Genomic DNA, 26,024 nt, shown 5'->3' with positions numbered 1-26,024 from the left:
TAGAATACTTCACTAGCTTGTATGAGGCCCTGAGTTCAATCCTCAATATCTCAGAAGAAAGAAAAAACAAAAAAAGAGTGATTACTAGGTCATAAGCTAACATTACACTTAACATTTCAAAAAACTGCCATACTGTTTTCGAAAGTGACTATATGATTGTACAATCCCATTGTAATGTGGGAAGTTTCTAAATTCTCTACTTCCTCACTAACACTTGTTATTGTAAGTTCTAGCATCGTAGGAAGTATAGAATTGTACTGTTTTGTTTTTGTTTTTGTAGAGGGGTGCAGTGCTAGGAAATTGAAGGAGGGCTTTGTGCATTCAAGGCAAGTATAACCACTGAGTTACACATTCAGCCACTTATTGTGGTTTTAATTGATTTTCCTAGTGAAGTAATAAATACACATACTTAAAAGAACATTTCTGTACTTTCCTTGGAAATCACAAAAAATTACTCCCAAGAATTTATACTTTATGTAGTTTTGTCAAAAGCACCAATTGTTGAAAAGACTATTCTTCCCACTAAGTAGTTTGGCTATCTTAATTTTGCCAGGTACAATAGCACATACCTACAATCCCAGCAACTCAGGAGGCTGAGCTGGAGGGATCACAAGTTCAAAGCCAGCCTCAGCAACTTAGCAAGGCCCTAAACAATTTAGTGAGACCCTGTCTCACGATAAAACAAAAAAGAGCTGGGGATATGGCTCAGTGTTTGAGTACCTGCGGTTCAATCCCTGGTAGCAAACAAACAAACAGACTGTAAATTCAAATTCCTGAAGGTTCAACCCTATTACACTGATCCATATGACAATCCTTAGGAAAGTATGACAATGTCTTGGTTACTGTAGCTTTGTATTAAGTTTTAAAATTGAGAAGTTTTGAGTCCTTCCTACTTTGTTCTTTTTTCAGACTGTTTTGCATTTCTATAAAAATTGGGGGATTAAAAGTTCTGCCAAAGGGGCTGGGGTTGTGAGTCAGCAGTAGAGCACTTGCCTAGCAAGTGCAAGGCCCTGGGTTTGATCCTCAGCACCACATAAAAATAAATAAAAGTTAAAAAAAAAAAAAAAAAAAAAGTTCTGCCAAAAAAGCCAGCTGGAATTTTGATAGGGATATTTTAAGACAGTCTCTCTCTAAGCTGCTTAGGGCCTTATTAGTTGCTGAGGCTGGCCTTGAATTTGTGATCTTCCTGCCTCAGTCTTCCAAGTAGCTAGAATTACAGGCGTGTATCAGCAAACCCAACTGTTTTAATACATTTTAGTATATAAACATCTTACATATGTATTTTAGTAAGTGTTTTGATATTTCTGAAAAATTGTTTAAAATAAGTTAATTTTTCTTCCTGGGTACAGAGGCACACACACCTATGCAGGCAGGAGAATCAAAGTTTGAGGCCTGCCTGGGCCACGTAGCATAACCCTGACTCAAAATAAAATTTAAAAAATTAAACTAAGAGGCAGAATGCTGTTGGATTCTATCCAAAGTACCCAAAAACATTATTAAAAAAAAAAAAGTAAATTTTCCCAATTATAAAAGTATAATACTTGCTAATTACCCAACATGAAAATACAAATAAATATTAACCATCCCCCACGTGCACAGATGTTTCAGGATGAAACACAGTAAGAAGTACCTTCTTTCTCGTGCATAGGATTCCCTCTTGACTTCCATTTCTGCCTGTTTGGCCAACAAGGCAGCAGTTTTGGCAGCCTCTACTTCTTCTTTTGTCTTTGCAAAACGAGCAGCTCTCTCTGCACGGTCCTTTTAATTAAAACATTATTAGACACTAATTACCATCCCTGCCAGGATGATCTACTTACACAGAACAAACACAAATATGTGTGGAATTCCTTAAAGTGATGTGTGAACTTCAATTGTTCTGGATCTGGTATTTTTAAATCTTACCAACTGTCAGGAACAAGACTTGTGATTAGACAGACAGACAGACATAGATATGAATTTACTCATCACTATATTTCCAGAGCCTGGAATGAGGTCTGGCACAAAGTAGATACTCAATAAATATTTGCTGAGTGACTAAATAATAAAAATTATGTTTTGGATTGGTTTGATTCTCTGCACCACATATAAATAAATGAATAAAATAAAGGTTCATTGGGCTGGAGAAATAGCTCAGTTGGTAGAGTGCTTGCCTTGTATGCACAAGGCCCTGGGTTCAATCCCCAGCACCACAAAATATTAAATAAGTAGACAGATAGATAGATGAATAAATAAATAAGAATAAAAGCAGGGCTGGGGTTGTGGCTCAGTGGTAGAGCATGCGCCCAGTACGCCCTGTGAGGTGCTGGGTTCGATCTTCAGCACCACATAAATATAAATAAATAAAATAAAGTTATTATGTCCAACTACAACTAAAAAAATACATAACAAAATAAAATAAAAGCAATTATTGCAACCCCCTTCCTAAGCTTTATGTGAGTGAATCCTTCGAATATTCCAAAAAAGAATACTTTCAACTAGAGACAGCTAGGCAACTAATGCTTAGTTTGTTTCTAGGGAATTTTTGCAAGTTGCCTTTTAACTGATAAAACAGAACATGGAGAGAAAAATTACTTTGAAAAAATTATCTCTTAATTTTAACCTTAACTATTTAAATTCAATATGTAATTTCCAATAAAGTAAAGGTCAGGACTGATACTCTCTTTGAGTTGCTAATATCTATCATGTTTTTGTGCACCATCTGGTTCTAATCCAAAACCACTGTGCATAGAAAAATATTTTAACAGATGTCCTGGAGTCAAGCATTAAAAATGAACTTAAGACTCACCAATGCAATTTGCTGTTTTATTCGCTCTCGAGCGGCCCTATCTTCTGCCTTCTCTCTGTTTCTTTCTTCTAACATTCTTTTTGTTAATTCTTCCTCTTGTTTTCTTTTATAATCCAACATTTCTTTTCCAGTTTTTCTCCTCTCGATTTCCTTCTTAATCTCTCTCTGAATCAAAGAGAAAGTACGTTTTATGAATCCAAAACATAATTTGTTAATCTGATGCAGATAATCTTTTAAATAAGATTTAGAGAAAGCTGGTTGAGGGTCTAGTTAAAAATAGAACTTTGTAAAATGTAAAATGAAATTATTAATAGCATGGTTAATGGTCAAAGTCTATCAATTTATAAATTTTTGCTAGTAGTTGGGTTCAGAGTATAATTAGTCTTTGGTTTCTAGAGACAACATGACGATGATTTACTTGGCTTGAAGGAAATAACCTTCTTATATTCAAATAATAAAGAAATAATATATGAAGTGGAGTTTTCACTTCACTCCAAGGTGTATACCAGGTGTACATGGTGAGAAAAATGCACTAGGGGTGCCACAACATAAGAAAAAATTTAGCAGAATGTCTATGCATTTGAACTAAACATTTGATCTTTGGCCTTGAGTCAATTTAGCTCAAGTCCCTTTATATTAGTGTAAAAGACTCATTGCAGGAGGAAAAAAAAGATGATTCAATCTATTCTGAGCAATTTACAAAAGAACATACAAAAGTATACACTATGATCTGAGTACAAAAACAATTCTTTAACTATAACATTAGAACAACATGATAAAGGAAGCCATCCTATGTCTGCCAAATCGAACAGAATAATCTGAAATTCCCTCACTGAAGACAATACTAAGTGCATAATTTTTACCTGTTCTTCCTCTTTCCTCTTCTCTTCTCTCCTCTCTTCAAGTTTTTTGGTTAGTCTGTGTTAAAAATTTTTTTAAAAAAGATACATTAAAACATATCATATAGGGACTGGGGATATAGCTCAGTTTGTAGAGTGCTTGCCTTGCATGCACAAGGCCCTGGGTTCAATCCCCAGCACCACCAAAAAAAAAAAAAAAAAAAAAAAAAAAGACACATCATATTAATATCAAACTCAGTTAAGAGATATATTTAGCTTAATACAATTAGGGAAATATAGAAGCCTAAAAGAAAACTCCTAAAAGTATAGCAAGAATTTACCTGCTTGTTCCCTACAGAAATCCTTCAGTCAATGGGAACTCATCAAAAACTTAGCTCCATTAAAAAAAAAAAAAAAAAAACAGCTTATTATTAAGAGTACCCCCACCCTTTTTGATTTTTCAGATACCGATTTTAAAATGCACAAATAAATTTTCAAAAATATATGTCAATAGCTTGTAAATGATCTACTCCTTCTGTGTGAGTGAAAAGTAATGTGGCACAAAACTGGTTAAAAAAAAAACAAAAAAACCAAACATGAGGTCAGCTTTTATTTTACTTTTTAAAAATATTTCTTTTTTAGTTATAGGTAGACACAATATCCTTATTTTTTTTTAAATTTTTAAGTGGTGCTGAGGATAGAACCCAGTGTGTTATGCATGCAAGGTGAGTGCTCTCCCTCTGAGCCACAATCCTAGCCCTGAGGTCAGCTTTTATAAAAACAAATAATACCAGATAGATTCTCAGCTATAAGTCCATCAATTATAAACTAATGATCTGGGGGCTGCAGTTGTAGATCAGCAGTAGAGTGCTTGCATAGCATGTTCGAGGCCCTGGGTTCAATCCTCAGCACCACATAAAAATAAATAAAATAAAGGTATTGTGTCCAACTACAACTAAAAAATAAATACTAAAACAAAAAAATACCTAATGATTCTGAGCTAGGCATTGAAGCACACAACTGTAATTCCAGCTACTTGGGAGGCTAAAGCAGGAGAATTATTAAGTTTCGGCAACTTAATGAGAACCTATCTCAAAATAAAAAGGGCTGGGGATGTAGTTCAGTGGTGAAGTGCTGCTGGGTACAATTCCTAGTACCCTAGTGGAGGGTTCGGGAGGAATTACTTAAGTCAGAATACCTTACAGGGCTGGAGATATAACTCACTTGTTAGAGTGCTTGCTTTGCATGCACAAGGCCCTGGGTTCAATCCCCAGTACCACAAAAATAAAAAATAAATCAGAGACTACTTTACCTTTTTTTTTTGGTTTAAGGACTGTCAAATAATAGTCAGACTCTCCTGACCTGATTTGCATATTATAAAAGGTTAATAATATGCTCAAAAAAGAAAATGTGGCATCTTTAGAACAGAGCAATTAAAAAAAAAAAAACATAATAGTTCTTTCATGGATAATAGTACAAATAATTTGGAATATGTCCTGAAGTGTCTTTATCTCAATTTGTGAAATATAACACACGAACAGTGTGTTTATGTATAAGAACTTTTCCTAATTTGAAATGGCATATTGAATTCCATTTGCAGAACCACACAGGCAGACACCAGCTGACATAATATTAACAAACAACAACAGAAACTTCTCTTATCCACTGCAACTAATAGCATTTGATCCTACCTCCACAATAAAGGGATATCCACCCAACCTGTTTTTAACCTTTGCCTCAAGTCTTCAAACCCTTTTTCAGATTTTCAGTTTTCACTTCACTCCAAGGTGGTGCAAGTCAGGGTGCAAAATGGTTGGTCTGGTATTAGCAAACCAGAAACAGAAGAGAATAAACCTCTGAGAACTTGGGGGTCTCTGCTGCTATTCTTCCAAACTTACACTCTTTTCTCACGACCTTGAGAGATCCAGCCAGGTTTTTACTTATTACTAACACAACTCCAGTAACAATCAGAATGTAGGTTTTGTTAAAAAATGAAGCTGGGCTGGACGCAGTGTGGTGCAGCAGCTCGGGAGGTGGAAGCAGAAGGATCGAGAATTCAAAGCCAGCCTCAGCAATTTAGCGAGATGCTAAGAAACACAGTAAGAACCTGTCTCTAATAAAATACAAAACAGGGCTAGGGATGTGGCTCAGTAGTCGAGTGCCCCCAAGTTCAATCCCTGGTACTCAAAAAGAAAAAGAAAAAAAGAAGAAGAAGCTAATCTTCACCAAGTCATGAGTGAACTCAGATTCGATATCACTGATCATTTCAAACACTTTCCCCAAAGTATTTTAATATTTATTTTTTAGCTGTAGTTGGACACAATACCTTTATTTTATTTATGTGATACTGAGGATCGAACCCAGGGCTTCGCACTTGCTAGACACGCGCTCTACCACTGAGCCACAACCCCAGCCCTCCCCAAAGTATTTATGTCAACAAGAAAATAAATTCCCATAAGGTGTGTGTGTGTATGTGCGCGTACACTCAGAATTGAATCCAGGTAAGAACTCTAAAACTGAGCTACATTCCCAGATCCATCTGAAGAATTTTTAAACGTCCATATAACACTTAATGGTTTTAAGCCAGTATTAAAAATATTTCTCAGAGAATAAAATCATGGCCTTTGCAGGTAAATGGATGGAGTTAGAGAAGATAATGCTAAGTGAAGTCAGCCAATCCCAAAAATCCAAATGCCAAATATTTTCTTTGATATAAGGAGGCTAATTCACAGTGGGAGAGGGATAGGAAGCCTGGGAGGAACAGAGGGGTTGGAGGGGAAGGGAGAAGGCATGGGGTTATAAATGATGGTGGAATGTGATGATCATTATTATCCAAAGTACATGTATGAAGACACAAATTGGTGTGAATATACTTTGTATATAACCAGAGATATGGCTCTATATGTATGTATAATAAGAATTGTAATGCATTCCACTGTCATACATAAATAAAAAAAATAATAATTTTCTGCATACCCATTAACCCATAATCATATTGTATGGGCTCTCTCTCGTCCCCACATCATACCATAAAAAACTACAATTTGGGCTGTGGCTCAGTGGTGAAGCACTTGCCTAGCATGTGTGAGGCACTGGGTTCAATCCTTAGCACCACATAAAAATGAAACAAATAAAATAAAGGCATTGCTGTCCATCTACAACTACCAAAAAAAAAAAAAAATAGAATCAGAAATTTGTGTCTGCTTATTAGACCAACCAACAGAAAAATGACACAGTATATAATAGCACTTATGCAGAACACAAGTTCCAGACAGTCATAAAATGAGCTGAAGTTTTTGCCCATCTGGAGCTAATGACAGAGAAAAAGGAAGTGACAGATGGAAACACACATACCAAATCACCAGTGAAAAAGGAATTCTTCGAATGATCAGACCAACAGCTGACTGATAATTTCAGATACACATGTCTTCTCTCTTAGAATGTAAACTTTATAAATACAAAGGTCAGGCAATCAAAAATTTCATCCCAAAATTCTAAAACTTCACTTGTGAAATATTAGTTTTCTTTCTTTCTTTTTTTTTTTTTTGGGGGGGGGGTACTATAGATTGAACTCAGGGCACTCAACCACTGAGCCACATGCCCAGCCATATTTTTGCATTTTATTTAAAGACAGGGTTTCACTCAGTTGCCTAGCCATTGCTTTGAACACGTGATCCTCCTGCCTCAGCCTCCCTAGCCGCTGAAATTACAGGTCTGCACCATGCCCAGCTAGCTTTTATTTAAATTAATGAAATAACTGAAAAACATTGCCTTTTAAAACAAAGTGCTACTTGCAAAAATAAGAGCAAACCTTTCCACTCTGACGGTGAGGTCCTCTGTAGGTCTTGGATTTGAACATCCACTAGGCTCCTGAGAGGGAGTAGTACGGTCTGAATTTTCTCCTCCTTAAATAAAAAAGAAATAAAGAGTAGAACATTCAATGCAACTTATAAAATTTTGTTTATTTGGGGGGGATGGTACTGAGGATCTTATTCAGAGTTGTTTTACCACTGACTTATACTCTCAGATTTCCCCTATTCCCCCACCTTTTTATTTTAAAACAGGGTCTAAATTGTTGAGGCTGACTTTGAATTTGCAATGCTCCTGCCTCAGCCTCCCAAGTAGCCACAGGATTACAGGCATGCACCATCATACCTGACTTTAATGTAATTTTTTTTTTTAAAAAAGAGAGAGAGAATTTTTTTTTAATTCTTTTTTTAAAATTAAATATTTATTTTTTAGTTTTTCGGCAGACACAACATCTTTGTATGTGGTGCTGAGGATGGAACCCGGGACGCACGTATGCCAGGCGAGTGCGCTACCGCTTAAGCCACATCCCCAGCCCCTTAACGCAATTTTTAAAAGGTTTAACCTTCTGGGTTATGACACCTGTTAATAATCTTGTTTCTTAAACATTTCCCCTAAGAATAGCAGGTATGTAATAATTATCAATCCTGAAGTTTGGATCTGGATAAAATAAGGTATAAATGGAAATAAGGCAACTATCTGATTGAAGGTCACCAAAGTAAAGGTCAGGAATAAAACATGAATAGAGATCAGTTTTGCAGGAGGCATACATGGCCAGAGGTAAGCTTCACTCAAGAGCAGTGCTATATGGTATCTAAGCTGACCAATACATTAGCCACTGGATATATGTGGCTACTGAACACTTGAAATCAAGCTACTAATGGTGAAGGACTAAGTGTATAACTGTATTTATTTTTAAATAAAATAGTCTCACGTGGCTCTATGGTGTGGAATACTGTTACTCTAGACGTTAAGTATGATCTTTATATGACTCTAGACTACACTGGTCTGAAAAATTTGTTTCTGCTGACTGGAGTGATTCTTTAGAGAGTCTTTTTATATCTATACTAGTATTCTTTAAGGATTTCCAAAGGCTAGAAGATCCTGTCCTGTTCTAGAAGATAGTCATGGCCTCATACTTCCTTTTAGAACCTGTTGTGTCCCTTCTTAACATTTACCACCAACCTGTTTTTTCTTGACAGTTATGATCTTTGGAAGAGAAAGAACTACAGAACAGTGACTGGGACGCAAGTTTTGTGAAGTCACTTCAGTTATTTAATCTCTCTGTGTCTCATGTGCAAAATGGGGATAATAACTTCACACATTTGTTATGAGAAATATATATGTTAATACAATAAAATGCTCAGAACTACTAAGACTGGCATACAGTAACTCTTCAGTTACTAGGCAGCAACAGATATAATTAACATTACACCAAGTAAATCCAATGGTGTACATCTCATTTTTATTTTTTTGGTACCAGGGATTGAACCCAGGGGCACTTAACTACCAAGCCACATCTTCAGCCCTTTGTTTTTTTTATATTTTCTTAGAGACAGGGTCTTGCCAAGTGGTTTAGAGCCTTGTTGAGTTGCTGAGGTTGGGTTTGAACTTTTGGTCTGCCTGCCTCAGCCTCTCAACTCACTGGGATTACAGGCATGCCCCACTGCATCTGGCTGTACATCTTCTAGGTAGCTGGCAATCAGCCATAGTGGGAGTAGGTACATTTGCAAATTACCAAATACCACAAGTAACGGTTTTAAGCTTCCACAGAACCTTTTGTTAAATATTTACTAGCACACTACTGAATATAATCTTTGGATAAGTAGTAGTAACCACTGGCAGCCAGCAATGTTCAATGGGAAATTAACTTTTTAGTAAATAAAATGAATGTCAAGGACATAATTATCATCAGCAACAAATTTAACAAAACTTTTGAAAAAAAACTTATGAACAAGCTGGGGATAGAAAGTGCTGGATAGCAATTCAGTTACATGAATTTATGATCCATAATCAAAGGGAAATGGATAGATGTCATACAGAGGAAGATTTCTAATCATATATCAGAGTTCTATTTTCAGTATTTTATAAATGAATTAAAGTTGCACAACATTTATCTTTAACTTTAGGGTAACCCAAAAGTGGGTGGAAGTTAAATTTCTTTAACTGATAAATACTGAATGAAAAGTTCTGGAATGAAAAAGAAAACTCTATAAGCTAAGACAACTGATAACATCTACACATAATGAAAATATATTAGGGGAAATTCTAACTTTGGTTTAGAGTCAACTGGAATATCAGGTATAATATATCTCTTGATGGAAATATACACCACCACCTACAAAGTAATCCTAACAAAAAGTACTAAAAAGGGAACTTGAATCTGATACAGCCTGTAGCTTTAACTATCCAATTTAGAGGAAATCAAAAGGGAAAGAGAAACATTTACATAATAACATGGGGATGCAGCAAAGTCCAAATTCTAGGAAACCAGAGGAAAAAAATGCCTAATAGTAGGAATCAATATATTAAAGACCTATTCAACCAATAGCAATGTATTAAATTAACTCAATTAAAAAAAAGACATAAATATTGCCCCAGATAGGTGATGATAAAAAGGAATTTACTAGCTAGGTGTGGTAAGCACATGCCTGTAATCCCATCAGCTCAGGAGGCTGAGGCAGGAGGATCAAAGCCAGCCTCAGCGAAAAGTGAGGTAGCTAAGCAACTCAGTGAGACCCTGTTTCTAAATAAAATACAAGATAGGGCTGGGTATGTGATTTAATGGTTGAGTGCCCCTGAGTTCAATCCCCAGTACCAAAAAAAAAAAAAGAATACAGAAAAATAACTGAACTCCGACTTTTATATTCAGCAAAAATATCCTTCCAGAATGAAAATAAGAAACATTTTTAGATAAGACCTGCACAATACCAAATGCTAAAGGAAAATTTTCAGGCTGAAGGGAAATTATATCAGAGAAATCACATATCCTCAAAATGGAATGAAGAATTTAAGAAACATAAAAGGTTAATTGTTCTGTTGTAGACCTAAATGAACTATTTTCATAACAGAGTGTCCCAGTTCTGTATGCATTCAAAATTTGAAGAATCTGTGGGTGTAAAACCTCAAAATAAGACTGATAGCTGTTCTTCAAATATTCAAAATTGGTCCAGGTGCATTGGTGTAGGCCTGTAATCCCAGTGGTTCAGGAGGCTGAGATAGTAGGATCTAAATCCAAAGCCAGACTCAGCAATTTAGCAAAGCCCTAATCAACTAACTCAGCGAGACCCTGAAAATACATTAAATACAAAAAAGGGCTACGGGGGCACTGGGGATGCGGCTCAGAGGTAGAGTACTTGCCTACCACGTGAGAGGCACTGGGTTTGATCCTCAGCACCACATAAAAATAAAGATATTGTGTCCACCTATAACTAAAAAATAAATATTAAAAAAAGGGGGCTATGGGGCCAGGGTTGTGGCTCAGTGGTAGAGTGTTTGCCTAGCACGCATGAGGCACTAGGTTTGATCCTCAGCACCACATAAATAAAATAAATAAATAGGTGCAGGTGTTGTGTCCATCTTAAAAAAAAAAAAAAGGCTATGGGTGTGGCTAAGTGGCTGAGTGCCTCTGGGTTCAATTCAATTCACAGTACAAAAATAAATAAATAAATAAATAAAATCAAAACCTCCGTAAAGCAGCACTGAAGTTAATGGGAAGCTACAGGGCATCAATCACAGAACTTTTTAAACATTTTTTATTTTTTAGTTGTAGTTAGACACAATACCTTTATTTTATTTAGTTATTGCTATATGGTGCTAAGGATCAAACCCAGGGCCCTGCATGTGCTAGGCGATCGCTCTACCACTGAGCCACAACCCCAGCCCTAGAACTTTTTTTTTTAAACTAAAGTTGTTCAAACATAGAATAGGCTTCTTAGCAAGGAAAAGATGAGCTTCCTATCACTGAACATTCAGATACAGAGAATGGTTTGACTTAATGATTTTTCAACTTCCTGATGCTGTGAAAGCACACACATTCAGTAGAAAACACACTTCAAATTTGGATCTTTTTCTGGGCTAGTAATATACAATAACATTGTCTATGCTGAGTGGAATACACATCAATCCATAGCTCCCAGTCAGTCAATGATTATGAAGGTAAACCACTGTATTGATAAGTTATGGTGCTCAGTAGGTTAAGTATATTAAATGTCCTTTGGACTTAGTGTTTTTCAACTTGTGATGGGCCTATCAGAACATAATCCCATCTATAGAGGGGATGATTATCCACCTGGATGCTAGAGTAGGATTATATGTTAGGATAGTGATATTCTAACTTCATGATTTACCTACCTTTATGTTGCCTGATACAAAGCTTTTATACTATATAACTCTAATTCCAAATATATAATATAAAATTTCTCTTTTGCCTTTTCTACCAACCCTTTTGTAGTCATACCCTTTATTTCTATAGATGTTTCATATTTTTTATTCTAATTAAAAAAATAATACTTTTCCCTTTTAAGCGTGTATAGCATTTCAGATGTTACAAAAGCAACTATAAATAAATTAGTTCATTTGAATCTTTCAAAATTCTCTAGGCTGGAAGATATTTATAAAACTGCAAAATGTTACAATGACATTCCTTGAATTATATAAGCACAGCAGCAGAATTTACTATGGAGTACCTGAGAATGAAGGATACATTCTCTATCTTCTTCTGCCACTACATGACACAGATATAATTAAGACTACTCTAAAATTTAAAGTTGAAGGTAAAAAAAAGAAAAACAATGTCAACCAGCACAGTGGCACATGCCTGTAATCCCAGCTACTTAGGAAGCTGAGGGAGAGTTCAAAGCTAGCCTCAGCAACTTGGAAAGACCCTGTCTCAAAATAAAAAAGAATTGGAGTTGTAGATGAATGTAGAGAACCTCTGGGTACAATTCCTAGATTATAAAATACAACAATAATAAAACCTAAATATATGCACATATATTTAGGTATATATACGTATATATATTTACATATATAATTATACATACATATAATTACACACATATATATATATTTATACCTATATATATACATGTTAGGCAAGTGCTCTACCATTAAGCTACAGTCCCAGCCCTTTAGTTTTAAAAATATTAATCCATGCTCTTTGTTTATTTTTTTGTGGTGCTGAGGATCGAACCCAGTGCCTCACGCATGCTAGGCAAGTGCTCTGCCATTAAACTACAGCCCCAGCCCAATCCATGCTCTTCAAAATACAGCAAAGGGATATTTCTATTATACCCAAAAAAGGTATTCTAAAAATTACCTGTTGCAACATCTGACTTTGTATCAGGAGAAGTAGGTGGTGTCTCACAAAGCTCTGTATTTCTAGACTGGGAGTTTTCAGATGTGTCATTAGGTTCAAATGAGGCGGATGGAGTACACATTGAACTTTCTGACTGGCTGCCATTTGCCACTGATGTTTCACCTTTTAATGAGTGCATCTAAGGAGAAAATAAATAGGAATTTAATTAGCATATAAAAATCTGAATTTACCATGGCAGATGAGACTAAAATATGAGTTAAGCCAATTTGTACTAGAGATAAGTACTAAACTTTCATAAGTAGACAAATCTAAAATGAATAATCCTAAATATGTCAAAATTACATCATGGAATTCAATTGCAAGTTGGTAAGAGCATAAAAAGGTGTTATTAAATTCAAAGAAAAAGTTACAAGCTTATATTATTAGCCTCTTTCCCAAAGTGGATAGAAACAAGGAATTGAGTTTAAAGTCCTTAAGTCAGTCAAGCAATATATAGACAACAGGGCCTTAATGATAAAAACTCTCTCCTGCAACAAAATAATGGTGATATGCATTATGTGGTTAGGATTGGGGGCAAAAGAGAAAACTGAATAAGAAGTTATTCAAGTATTAGGTAAAGGCATCTGTATCTTCATAATGCTATTTTCAAAACCAATCCAGGTAGCCAGGCATGCCAGTGCATGCCTGCAGTCTCACCTACTTGGGAGGTTGGAGCAAGAGGATCACCTGAGCTCAGGAGTTCTAAGTCAGCCTGGGAAACATAATAGCTCCTCACCCCCTTTTTTTTTTTGGTATAAGGGATTGAACCCAGGGATACTCAACCACCGAGTCCCATCCCCAGCCCGCCCCCGCTTTTTTTAAGAGAGAGAGAGAAAAATATTTAATATTTATTTTTTAGTTTTTTGGTGGACACAACATCTTTATTTTGTTTGTATGTGGTGCTGAGGATGCCAGGCGAGCGCGTTACTGCTTGAGCCACATCCCCAGCACCCCCAGTCCTTTTTTAAAAACGATTTTCTTTAGAGACAAGGTCTCACTGAGTTGCTTAGCGCCTTGCTAAGTTGCTGAGGCTGGCTTTGAACTTGCTATCCTCCTGCCTCAGCCTCCCGAGTTGCTGAGATTACAGGTGTACACCACCACACTTGGGTTAAACAACACCTATTAAAACAAAAAGAACAGTCCAGGAAGATGGTCTTTATACTTTTTAAGTTTAATAGTATAGCAGATTCTTTATACAGAGGGTCTCTAAAAATATTCCAATGTCAAACTCTTGATAAAAGATCAATTTCCTGTATTTATGCAAAAAACAGTTCTATTCCTCCTCACCTGTCGGACTTTGTGAATTCTTGTAACGAGTTCATCTGCAGAAATACTTCCAGCTATTACTTCCAAAGGGATTCCACTGTCTCCAATAAAGAAACTGGATGGAACACATACTACAGGATCTGTAGTTTAATTAAGTCTAACAATTCATGTGAAACAAAAGGATAATTTCTGGAAACATTACTGATAACTTATTTTTGTGAATTTCATAATACAATCCACTAACATGTTTATAAAATAATTTCAACTACCATAACTATAGTGTATGTGGTAAATAAAATGATTTATGATTTACTTATTTTTATACTGAGGACTGAACCCCAGGGGAGTTTTACCACTGAGCTAAATGCCAATTCATTTTAAAACAGGGCCTTTAAGTTGCTAATAAGCTCAAACTTAGAATTCTCCTGCCTCAGCCTCCCAAATTGCTGGGATTACAGTCATGTGTCACGGCACCTGGCTATAATTGAAGACATACTCCCCATTCTTCTCCATTGTGATATATATATATACTTTCTACCAGCTGCCTCTTGACAGCTACTTCTAATATTTCAACCAAATTGTTCCATGTGGCTTTTTAGATATTCACATTAAAAGAACAAACTGTATTCTCCCATTAAACACATGTATTATCTCAAAGGACACTTTGTAATATGTTTCTGCAACTAAGAATTTAAGGTTTTCTGAATAAAAAACCACAATTACTAAATTTTATGAATTAGCCAAAAGAAAGGTAAATGTGTAAATTGTGTTAGTATCATATAAAACCAATTGTTCATTGAAAGGATACAAATTTGTGAAAATTGTAGGCAGGCTTCACTGTAAAACAAAATGGAAGAGAAGAATCACTAGATGAATGCAACTATTTCTCAAAACTGTTTTTTTAATAAAACTTATTGTATCAGTCACAACTCTTTTTTCTGAAATTAATGGCTAAAAGCAAAAATTGTAACTCTGATTTCATAAAACTTTTTGGGGTTTATTTTTCTTATAATTTTCAGATTAAAAAAATCATTTGCTCTTATAACCGACAAAACTGGATTTATTCAGTATCTACCATGATGCTTCTTCAGCAGCAAGTATACCTGAATACAAAATTTAACCTGTAACAAGATAAAATTATGACTTACTTGTGCATGTGAACATAATATTCTGAAACAACAAAGGATTCCAAAAAACCTAAATATCCACCAATAAAAACTGATTAATTATACAATCACAAAAAGGAAAAAGGTATAGAAAAGTGGATGAACGCCACCATTTTTGTAAAAAAAACGGGAAGAATTTTCTTAATTTGGTTGTCCCCAGAGAAGGGAACTGGGTGGTTAGGAATGGGAAAGACTAACACCAGTAAGATATTAATTAATGTAGAGTAATGTAGATTGATTCCAAGAATTAAGTCTCATGTCTTCCATATTTCCAACAAACCCTTATATTCTTCCTGCCATTCGTGACTCTAAGAGGTGCTTTTTGGAAAACAATAAGACAATATAAATAAAATGATATGATGTATTTGACTGATTCTGTTTTCAAAAAACAAAATAACAACAACAACAAAAAAAACACAACAGGGGACTGGGGCTGTAGCTCAGTGGCAGAGCACTTGCTAGCATGTGTGAGGCACTGGGTTCGATACTTAGCACCACATAAAAATAAACAAAATAAAGGTATTTTGTCTATCTACAACTACAAATAAACAGGGATGGAAATATAACTCAGTGGTATAGCACTTGCCCAGCACATGCAAGACCCTAGATTTGATCCCCTTGCCCCCCCCCCCAAAAACAAAGAAACAAACAAAAATCCTAGTATAGGGCTGGGGTTGTGGCTAAGCGGTAGAGCGCTCACCTAGCATGTGCGAGGCCCTGGGTTCAATCCTCAGCACCACATAAAAATAAATAAATTAAATAAAGGTATTGTGCCCAACTACAACTAAAAAATAAATATTTAAAAAAATAATTAATACAGCTCAACAAATGTAGTTTGGTGAGCTGGGGGTATAGCTCAGTTGGTAGAATGCACAAGGCATGTGGGTTCAATCCCCAGCACCACCCACCCACACACACACACACACACACACAAAGTAATTTGGGAACTGTTGAATAAGGCAGGCCATACTATAGTTTTAATTGTAATATTTTTGTTAATGTAGAATTTTTAAAAAATATTTCCTTTAGTTGTACATGAAAACAGGGGACAGAAGAACTAAGGAATAGAGTAACTGTACAGAATAAATGATTTACTTTTTCAAAACAAATTACAAAGTAAAAAGAGGTGAAGGAGAAGTCAACAGACTAAAAGACTTCAGAAAGATCCAAATGATCCTGAATCAAAAGAACTATGATACATCAATTAATAAAACTATGACTTTGATAAGAAAGTTGAAAATGATTATTAATAAAATTAAATAATTATGAGTTTGTTTCTGAAGTATCACAGTTAAGTTTAAAAAATTAAGCACTGTTATCCTTCAGACACACGGAAATATTTATAGATGAAGTGATGTGATGACTATGATTTCTTTCAAAAGCATATGGTTGGCCTGGGGTTGTGGCTCAGAGGAAGAGTGCTCACCTAAGCATGCGTGAGGCACTGGGTTCGATCCTCAGCACCACATTAAAAAAATAAATAAATAAAGGTATTGTGTCCACCTACAACTAAAAAATAAATGTTAAAAAAAAAAAAAAAAAAAGCATATTGGATGCCTGGTGTTGTGGCACACACTTGTGGATATTTTGTATTATGAAGGATCTATAAATGTCCCTATCCCTTTGGAATTAAATAGCTCCATCCCCAAAAATAGGTTCCAAGAAAGTGAAGAGATATCACTCACTTGCAGAGGTATTCAATATATGGCTTACACTTAGTTCCAAGTTCTTGGAAGCTAGAGACCACAATTCTTTTGCATTCCTGCTACATGTTACATGGCTGCTCAGTAAACTTAAAAAACCTGAGATTTTTTTTCAGCTAGATGCAACGATGAATTTGGAAAAAAAAAACAATTAGAATTTCAGTTCTCACTATGCCTTAGATACCTACAAACATGACATCAGCATTCTTATAGTCCAAGAGTAAAATCTGTGAATCACAACAAAAAACCACAATTATCAAATAAAAGAAGTGAAAATATTAAAGCATAAGCAAACCTTTTGGTATCGATTTTAATAGCAACAAAACTGTTTGAAGATGCTTCTGTCACTTTCTCATCTTCCCAACTTGCAGCCATCTCTGTAGACTGCTCATCATCGCCTGTAAAACATTTTAAGAATTCTTAAAATATACAGCCAAGATTTGCTGAGTCCGAATTATTTTTTCTGGAAAACTGTAACTTCAAATAAAATATAATATCATATGTAAAAATCCATCAAGGGCTGATGATACAACTCAGAGGTAAAGCATTTGCCTAGCCTGCACAAGGCCCTGAATTCGATCCCCAGCACCACACACACAGAAATCCACTGCTGACTTATATGTTGAGAATATTTACCTACTCACATTTTTTTAACCTTATACCTTTATTTTCTTTAGTTTTTGTTTTTTTTTTTTTAAATGTGGTGCTGGATATTGAATCCAGTGCCTCACGTGTGATAGGCAAGCATTTTATCACCGAGCCACAAACCCTAGCCCTTACCTACTCATTTTTATAAACTGCTTTCTTCCAGTATGCACCTCCTTCCCTAATTCAATCTACCCTTTGCCTTCCCTATCTCAGGTATCTGTTTATGGTAACTCCATCCTTTCAGTCCTAAGGCCAAAAACCTTAGTTAAACTGGGCATAGTGGTATGTGCCTGAAGTCCCAGATACTTGGAAGGCTGAGACAGGAGTACTGCTTAACCCAAGAGTCAGAGGTTGGCCTGGACAACTCAACAAAACAAAACAAACAGGTCTGGGGATATAACTCGGTGGTAGATAATTGCCTACCATGTATGCAAAAACAACAAAACATTCCCAGTTTTCCAAGGATTCTTCATACTGCTTTTCATATTTTTTTTGAGAATTTTAATATTTTATTTTTTAGTTTTCGGCGAACACATCTTTGTTTGTATGTGGTGCTGAGGATTGAACCCGGGCCGCACGCATGCCAGGCGAGTGCACTACCGCTTGAGCCACATTCCCAGCTCCCATGCTTTCCATATTGGCTGCACCAATTTGCAGTCCCACCATCAATGTATGAGTGTGCCCTTTTCCCCACATCCTTGCTAACACTTATTGTTGTTTGTATTCTTAATAGCTGCCATTCTGACTGGAGATGAAATTTTAGGGTAGTTTTGATTTGCATTTCTCTAATTGCTAGAGATGAACATTTTTCATATATTTATTGGTTGACTGTATATCTTCTTCTGAGAAGTGTCTGTTCGGTTCCTTGGCCCACTTATTGATTGGGTTATTTTTTTTTTTTGGTTTTTTATATATTCTTTATATATTTTTTTAGTTCTTTATATTCTGTAGAGATTAGAACTCTATCTGATGTGCCTGTGGTAAGAACTTGTTCCCAATTAGTACGCTCTCGATTCACCTCACTGATTATTCCTTTTGCTGAGAAGAAGCTTTTTAGTTTGAATCCATCCCATTTATTGATTCTTGATATTCATTCTTGTGCAATAGCAGTTTTATTAAGGAAGTTGGGGCCTAGACCAACATGATGGAGATTTGGGCCTATTTTTTCTTTTAATAGATACAGTGTCTCTGGTTTAATTCCTAAGTCTTTGATCCACTTTGAATTGAGTTTTGTGCATGGTGAGAGATAGGGGTTTAATTTCATTTTGTTGCATATGGAGAATCCTTGGAAAACTGGGAATGGAAACACCATTTGACCCAGCTATCCCACCCCTTGGTCTATACCCAAAGAACTTAAAAACAACATACTACAGATGAAGCCAGATTTAAAGATAGGTAGTTAGTGTAGTTAGGTAACTCGGGTCAAACTGAAAATGAAGGCCATGTTGAGAATGAAGTCTGGGAAAAGCAGAACAACTTTTGGAATGTTAATGTCCCCAAGGCCCAGAGCCCATCCCAAAGAAATGTTAATGAAACAGCTCCCAGCAAACTTTAAGATGCTGACCCAAAAGTCCTTCCTGCCCAGATTACTCCTTTGGCCCACCTGTGCCCCACCCTTCCAGCCTTCCCATCTACATTCCATCACTGAAAGATAACAGAACAAAGGATGGGAATGGGGGGGGGGACTAGATGAAGACCTTAGCTATAAAAAGGGGAAGACATCACCCTTCTATGGCTTCCACCTCCTGGGTCTCCTTCTTCCTCCAGGGAGAAGTCTTTTCTAACGTCCTTTAATAAAGCCTCTACTTTCCACTCTAAACTTGCCTGGGGGAGGGGGGCTGGGGATGTGGCTCAAGTGGTAGCGTGCTCGCCTGGCATGCGTGTGGCCTGGGTTCGATCCTCAGCACCACATACAAAAAAAGATGTTGTGTCCGCCGAAAACTGAAAAATAATTAAAAAAAATAAATAAACTTGCCTCGGTGTGCTTCTCTGGTGTTATACTTCAACACTGGGGAAGCAAGGACTAGTCAAGGGTAACACAGGGACACAGCCACATCAATGTTTATATACAGCAGCACAATTCACAATAGCTAAACTGTGGAACCAACCTAGATGCCCTTCAGTGGATGAATGGATAAAGAAAATGTGGTACATATACACAGTGGAATATTATTCAGTATTAAAAGAGAATAAAATGTGCAGGTAAATGGATGGAGGCAGAGAATATAATGCTAAGTGAAATAAACCAATCCCCCCCCCCCAAAAAAAAAACAAATGCTGAAGGAAGTCTCTGATTTAAGGATTCATAACACGCTGGGGGGGGGCAGGGGAGAGGATGGGAGGATTAAAAGAACTCTATAGATAGGACAAAGGGGAGGGAGGAGAAGGGAGGGGACAAAAAGGGGTAGGAAAGAGGGTGGAATATGATGGTCATCATTATCCTAAGTACATATATGTAGACATGAAGGATGTGATTCTACTTTGTGTACAACCAAAGATATAAAAAATTGTGCTCTTTATGTGTAATATGAATTGTAATGCATTCTGTTGTCATATATAATTAAAATAAAATTTTAAAAAAATAAAGTGAAAAAAACAAAAACAAAACAAATCAACTTTAGTTGTCCTTGACTCCAGTTGACCATCTCCAAAATATACTTGGAATGTAACTATTTCTTACCACTTCCACAGTACCACCCTAATCCAAGCTACATATTTCAGCTAAAATAGCTTCCTAACTGGTCTCCCTGCTGGGTCTATTAACATAGCAACTTTCTTTACAAAGAAAAGATTATATCATCCCTTTCTCAAATTTGTACAATAACTCCCCATTTTTCCCAAAGTAAAAGCCAAAGTCTTCATAAGGGCCATCGGCTCTATACACGGAGCTTCTAATTTACCTCTCTGAATTCATTTCCCATTTTCTTTCTTTTTTTTTTTAAGAGAAAGAGAGAATTTTAATATTCATTTTTTAGTTCTCGGCGGACACAACATCTTTGTTTGTATGTGGTGCTGAGGATCGAACCTAGGCCTCACACATGCCAGGCGAGCGCACTACCGCTTGAGCCACATCCCCAGCCCCCATTTGCTTTCTTGTTATTCCTTTCTTTTCTATTCTCTTTTTTTAAATATTTATTTATTTATTTATTTTAGTTCTCGGCGGACACAACATCTTTGTTTGTATGTGGTGCTGAGGATCGAACCCGGGCCGCACGCATGCCAGGCGAGCGCACTACCGCTTGAGCCACATCCCCAGCCCCTCCATTCTCAAATACAAAAGGCACTCCAGATTTCTGGTCTTTGATCAGCTGCTTTGAATTTTCTTCCCCAAATATCTACATGGTTTACTCTCAATTCTCTTTACCTCTCTGCTCAAATATCACCTACTCAGTAAAGTCTTCTGTAATTTCCACCTACAAATTATATCCTCAGATACTTGCAAAGCTCTCTTATCTTGTTTTTTTTTTTCAGTATTACCTATCATTTTCTAATATACTATGTGTTTTACATTTACTGTTTATTATCCTTTTCCTCCAGCAAGAAAGTTCCACGAGAGCAAAAATTATTTTCCATGTTATAAATTCAAATCCCTAAAAGAGAACTTAGCATATAGTAAATACTCAGCATATAGTAAGCACTCAATAAGTATTCAACAAAATGAATAGCTAAACTTCTGGCACAGTAAGAATCTTACTCTAATGTACAGTCTTAAATAAACAAGCCAATAATCTAAATGTCAAAAACGTAAGTTCCTTCTTCATATTTTACCTGATTCTATTTACCAAAAAGAACCAATATTAACAGTTTGGTAAGTATTAAGGCTAAATATTAGCCAGGCATGGTAGCACATGCCTGTAATTCCCGTGGCTCAGGAGGTTGAGGCAAGTTCAAAGCCAGCCCCAGCAACAGCAGGGGGCTAAGCAATTCAGTGAGACCCTGTCAGTGAGACCCTGTCTCTAAATAAAATACAAAATAGGGCTAGGGATGTGGCTCAGTGGTCTAGTGTCCGAGTTCAATCCCTGGTACCTCTCCAAAAACAATACAAACAAACAAAAAATGAAACATTGTCTGCTCTCTTTGGGGCTTAAAATCTAACAGTATAAAAAAAATTTTAAAAGTGGACAACTATAAATGCTTACAGTAATAAATACTATTAAAAAAAAAAGAACTAAAAGAAAATGACAAGAGACCTCTTTCCAATTGTCAGGGAAACTTTTTCTAAAGTAACATTTAAGTTAAGACCTAAAGAATGAAAAATCTGGGCTGGGATTGTGGCTCACTGGTAGAGCATTCGTCTAACAACTGTGAGGCCCTGCTGGCTTCAATCCTCAGCATAAAATAAATAAATAAAATAAAGGTATTGTGTCAAATTATTTCTTAAAAAAAAAAAGAAAGAAAGAAAGAAAAAATCTAAGTCAAGCACCAGAGTTCCCCAACCAGAAGAAATACATATGCATGGAAAGGCCTAAGGAACACTGTGACTGCCAGTTCAATGGGGAGCACAAGATGAGTTAAAGAGTCAAAGATGACTCCCAAGGGCTGGGGTTGTGGCTCAGCAGTAAAGTGCTTCCCTAGCATATGTGAGGTACTGGATTTGATTCTCAGCACTGCATATAAATAAATAAAACATCCATCAACAACTAAAAAAATTAAAAAAAAAAAAGATGACGACTCCCACACTTATGATTTATCCAACTGAATGTACACTGGCCACTGAGAAATTTCACGCTGGGAGAGAAAAACATATACTTTTAGGCTTGAGAATCGACTGTGAGGGATCTAAATGAGGATGTCACTAGAAGTGGCTAGAAGTATGGATGTGTTTGTGAGGTTCCCTCACCTATAATGTACCATGTGGTCAGGATCCCTAACTCCACAATCCCATTGCTAGCCTTCTGGGGGCAACAGCTGCCACAACAGCAGAGACAGAAAGTTGAATAAAACTTTCAACTCAGACCTTTTTTAATACTTACTACCCAGTGCAATAACCAATTGTCAACTTTATTATCTTTAGTTTCTTATTCTATTTATCACTCTATGAAGTTAGATGGGCCTATGATTTTAGGAGAAAACAATGTATCCTTGATAGTATTAGCAGTATCCAAAAGCATTTAAATTCTGAAGCAAGTTGCACACCTTTGTATAGCCTGCCCTTCCAATCTAAAAGATCAAATTGCTTAAAACTTAGTAATAGGGTCTATATTAACAAACAATAAAAATCAAACAAAACCCCCCCAAACAAAATGAAAAACAGTAAGTGGTGTCTGATATTAACAAATTTAATCCTGCCTCAGGACACCAGTTAGTGAATAGAAATATACCTTCACTCCACACTCCTTGCTGGATTACTGCAACAAAACCAAATTATCTTGCTTTACCTCTTTCAATTTAAACAGTTACAACTGAAAATCCTTATTAATTTGCTGGCTAAAGTAGCAATAATCTTTCTAGTTTCCTAACATCGACTGTACAACATTCTTTAATTCATCCATGAAAATGTCATTAGAGGGTAGGGGGTTGTAGCTCAGTGGCAGAGTGCTTGCCTAGTCTATGTGAGGCACTGGGTTCAACGCTTAGCACCACATAAAAATAAGCAAAGAAAATAAAGGCATTCTGTCTATCTATAATGAAATTTTTTTTAAAAATTTCATTAGAGGGGCTGGGGATGTGGCTCAAGCGGTAGTGTGCTCGCCTGGCATGCGTGTGGCCCGGGTTCAATCCTCAGCACCACATACAAACAAAGATGTTGTGTCCGCCAAAAACTAAAAAATAAATACTAAAAATTCTCTCTCTCTTTAAAAAAAAAAAAAAAAAAAAATTTCATTAGATAAAGCCAGGTGGTACATGCCTATAATCTTAAATATTGGGAGGCTAAGCAGAACATCATTTGAGACCAAGAGTTGGAGGCCTGCCTGGGCAATATAGCAAAACCCAGTCTAAAAATACCAAAAAAAAAAAAAAAAAAAGCAAATTTCATTAAATAAAAACAACTCACCTAAAATGTCTCCCACTTGAATAGTTCTATGAACCAAACTATACTCTTGAGATCACTCCTTCTAACCATAAGGATATTTTATTACATTGCTATCTTATTGTTGTGGGTCTCAAATCTAAGAAAATCATGGCAGTTCTGGATATATTGTTCAAAGTTATGAACAAAACTCTACGAAATCTGAAAGTGTTGCAGTTTTATGAGTACATGGTGTCTACATATTCCTAGAGTAACACTAATCCTACTTAGTATTGGGGATTAACCAGTAAAACTCTAGAAAAGCTAACTATATTTTGGAACAGATCAAGAGACAGATCTTGTCAACAATCTTTCTACATTCAACAGAGTTGTTAATATTCTCAATCCATGTAATACCTGCTCATCAGTATCAAAACCCATAACTTTATTCCAAAGACTTACAATAGTCTTTGGGTTTCTAAATATTTGTTAATCAAATCTAGCATTTTGGGCTAAGGATGTCACTCAGTGTTAGAACACTTGATCAGTGTAGGAGGCCCTGGGTTTCATGGCTAACACTAAAAAAAATAAATAATTATTAATATTTCTTTTTTCAAATTAACTACCTCAAGAATGTCTTTTAGGAATGTTTAGATATCACCAATTATTTTCTGTTAAAAAATATGACTACCATAGTCCTATATTTCATTTCTACACCAGTTTAAATTATTAAATAACCTATACCTGTTCAGTTTTTTGTCTTAAACAAAAGGTGCTGGGCACTGTGGCACAGGCCTGTAATCCCAAATACCTTTGAGGCTGAGACAGGAGGACTGAAGTCAGCCTAGGCAACTTAGCAAAATCCTGTCTCAAAATAAAAAGGGCTAGGGCTGGGGCTGGGATTGTGGCTCAGCCATAAAGAGCTCACCTAGCATATGTAAAGCCTTGGGTTCAATCCTCAGCACCACATAAAAATAAATAAAATAAAATATGTGTCCAATTACAACTAAAAAATAAATTTTAAAAAAATGGTGAGGATGTAGCTGGTGATAGAATGCCTCTGGGTTCAATCCCATTTGGGGGGTGGGGCACACTTTTTTTTGAAGTTAACAAATAAGATGTAAATTTGGGGCTCAGTGTAGAGTGCTTGCCTAGCAAACGTGAGGCATTGGGTTTGATCCTCAGCACCACATAAAAATATAAATAAATAAAATAAAGGTATTGTGTTCATCCACAGCTAAAAATAAAAAAAAATCAAAGAGATGTAAAATTTTCACATGTGTGACACTGATATAAGCCACTTTATGACTGTGGACCCAAGTTCCTCATCCATAAAACAGTGATGATAAAACCTGTTTTACCTACCACAAGGATCAATTGAGATTTTATGTGAGAAACAATTTAAAGTGCCGTAAACCTATTACTGAACTCACAATAAGCATAATGTCAACAATTTCACTTCATTTTTACCCATGTTTTTCCCAACTGCATTATAACAGTAATTTATGAAAAATATAACATAACCCCAGAACAGACAGCCAATAAAAACTATGCAGCTCTTCTAATTAACAGCAATAAAAATTTAGCACAACGAAACAATTAATATTCCAAATTTAATGCTAGAATTCATTTTCAGCAACATGCTCTATATTTCAAAGAATAAAGGTCTAAGAACTACTAAGAGATATTAGGAAAGTTACCACTAAACCGTTACTAAACAAGTAGTTGAAGAAATATACCTCAAATTAACAGTGGTTACAAATACTGGTCTAAGGAATGACAATGCGCAAAACCACAGAGGCAGGCGGTTTACTGTAAATCTACAAAATTTCAGTGATAAAACAGAAGCATATGGAGCAAAATAACACAGTGCGCAACATATGGTAAATTAATTAGTACATGTTCTAGAAAACACTGTTAATTTTAGGCTAGGAAAACAGTGGGAAGAACCACAGATTTCATTAGTACTTCTTTTAAACCAAATGTGAAATACAAAAAATTCTAAAAATCAACTTGCAATAAAGTAGTTATTCCATCTTAGATCACCCCCTCAGCACTATCATTAAAAATTTTTTAAACCTCTACCAAGCTCAAAAGTTTGCGTTTCAGGTGTTAACACAGTAACCCCAGCAACCGTGAACATCAGGTGGTTTCTCTTTGTTGCTTACCGATGACACAGCTTTCTTCCTCAGTCCATTACTAATTAGGATCCCAATCACTTGCCTACGGCCTGTTCTCACCCCCACCTGCACAGGGGAACTGAAGGGCGTCCAAGCATTCCGATGAGGGACTGAGGGACTGAGGGACTGAGGGACTAAGGGACTCGGAGGGGCGCGGGATGGGGGCTTTGGGGGTCCGCCCGCGTCGGCTCCTCGAGAGGCGCGGGTGAGAGCCTCGGCGGGGACGAGAGCAGCTGGGGGCTGAGGGCCTCGCTCTCGCGTCGACTGGCCGAGTGCAGGGAGGTTTCGGCGGGGCTCAGAGTGCTTTAGGGGCCAGGCCCA

The 26,024-nt window shown here is 36.4% G+C and overlaps 1 protein-coding gene across 1 annotated transcript in view; it reads right to left on the bottom strand.

The window, feature by feature from the left end:
- Ubxn4 (UBX domain protein 4) overlaps positions 1–26,024 on the bottom strand; it is a 35,520-nt gene that overhangs the window by 9,312 nt on the left and 184 nt on the right. Inside the window, exons 2-9 of the mRNA XM_048812563.1 lie at positions 17,221–17,323; positions 14,865–14,893; positions 14,078–14,196; positions 12,752–12,929; positions 7,436–7,529; positions 3,649–3,703; positions 2,786–2,950; positions 1,631–1,758 (exon numbers count right to left, since the gene is read on the bottom strand). Of these exons, the coding sequence (XP_048668520.1) occupies positions 1,631–1,758; positions 2,786–2,950; positions 3,649–3,703; positions 7,436–7,529; positions 12,752–12,929; positions 14,078–14,196; positions 14,865–14,893; positions 17,221–17,323 (871 nt within the window). The remainder of the gene's footprint in view (positions 1–1,630; positions 1,759–2,785; positions 2,951–3,648; positions 3,704–7,435; positions 7,530–12,751; positions 12,930–14,077; positions 14,197–14,864; positions 14,894–17,220; positions 17,324–26,024) is intronic.

Source organism: Marmota marmota, unplaced genomic scaffold (assembly GCF_001458135.2).
Source record: "Marmota marmota marmota unplaced genomic scaffold, marMar, whole genome shotgun sequence".
NCBI lineage: Eukaryota > Metazoa > Chordata > Mammalia > Rodentia > Sciuridae > Marmota > Marmota marmota.
This window is presented reverse-complemented; position numbering and strand designations above follow the sequence as displayed.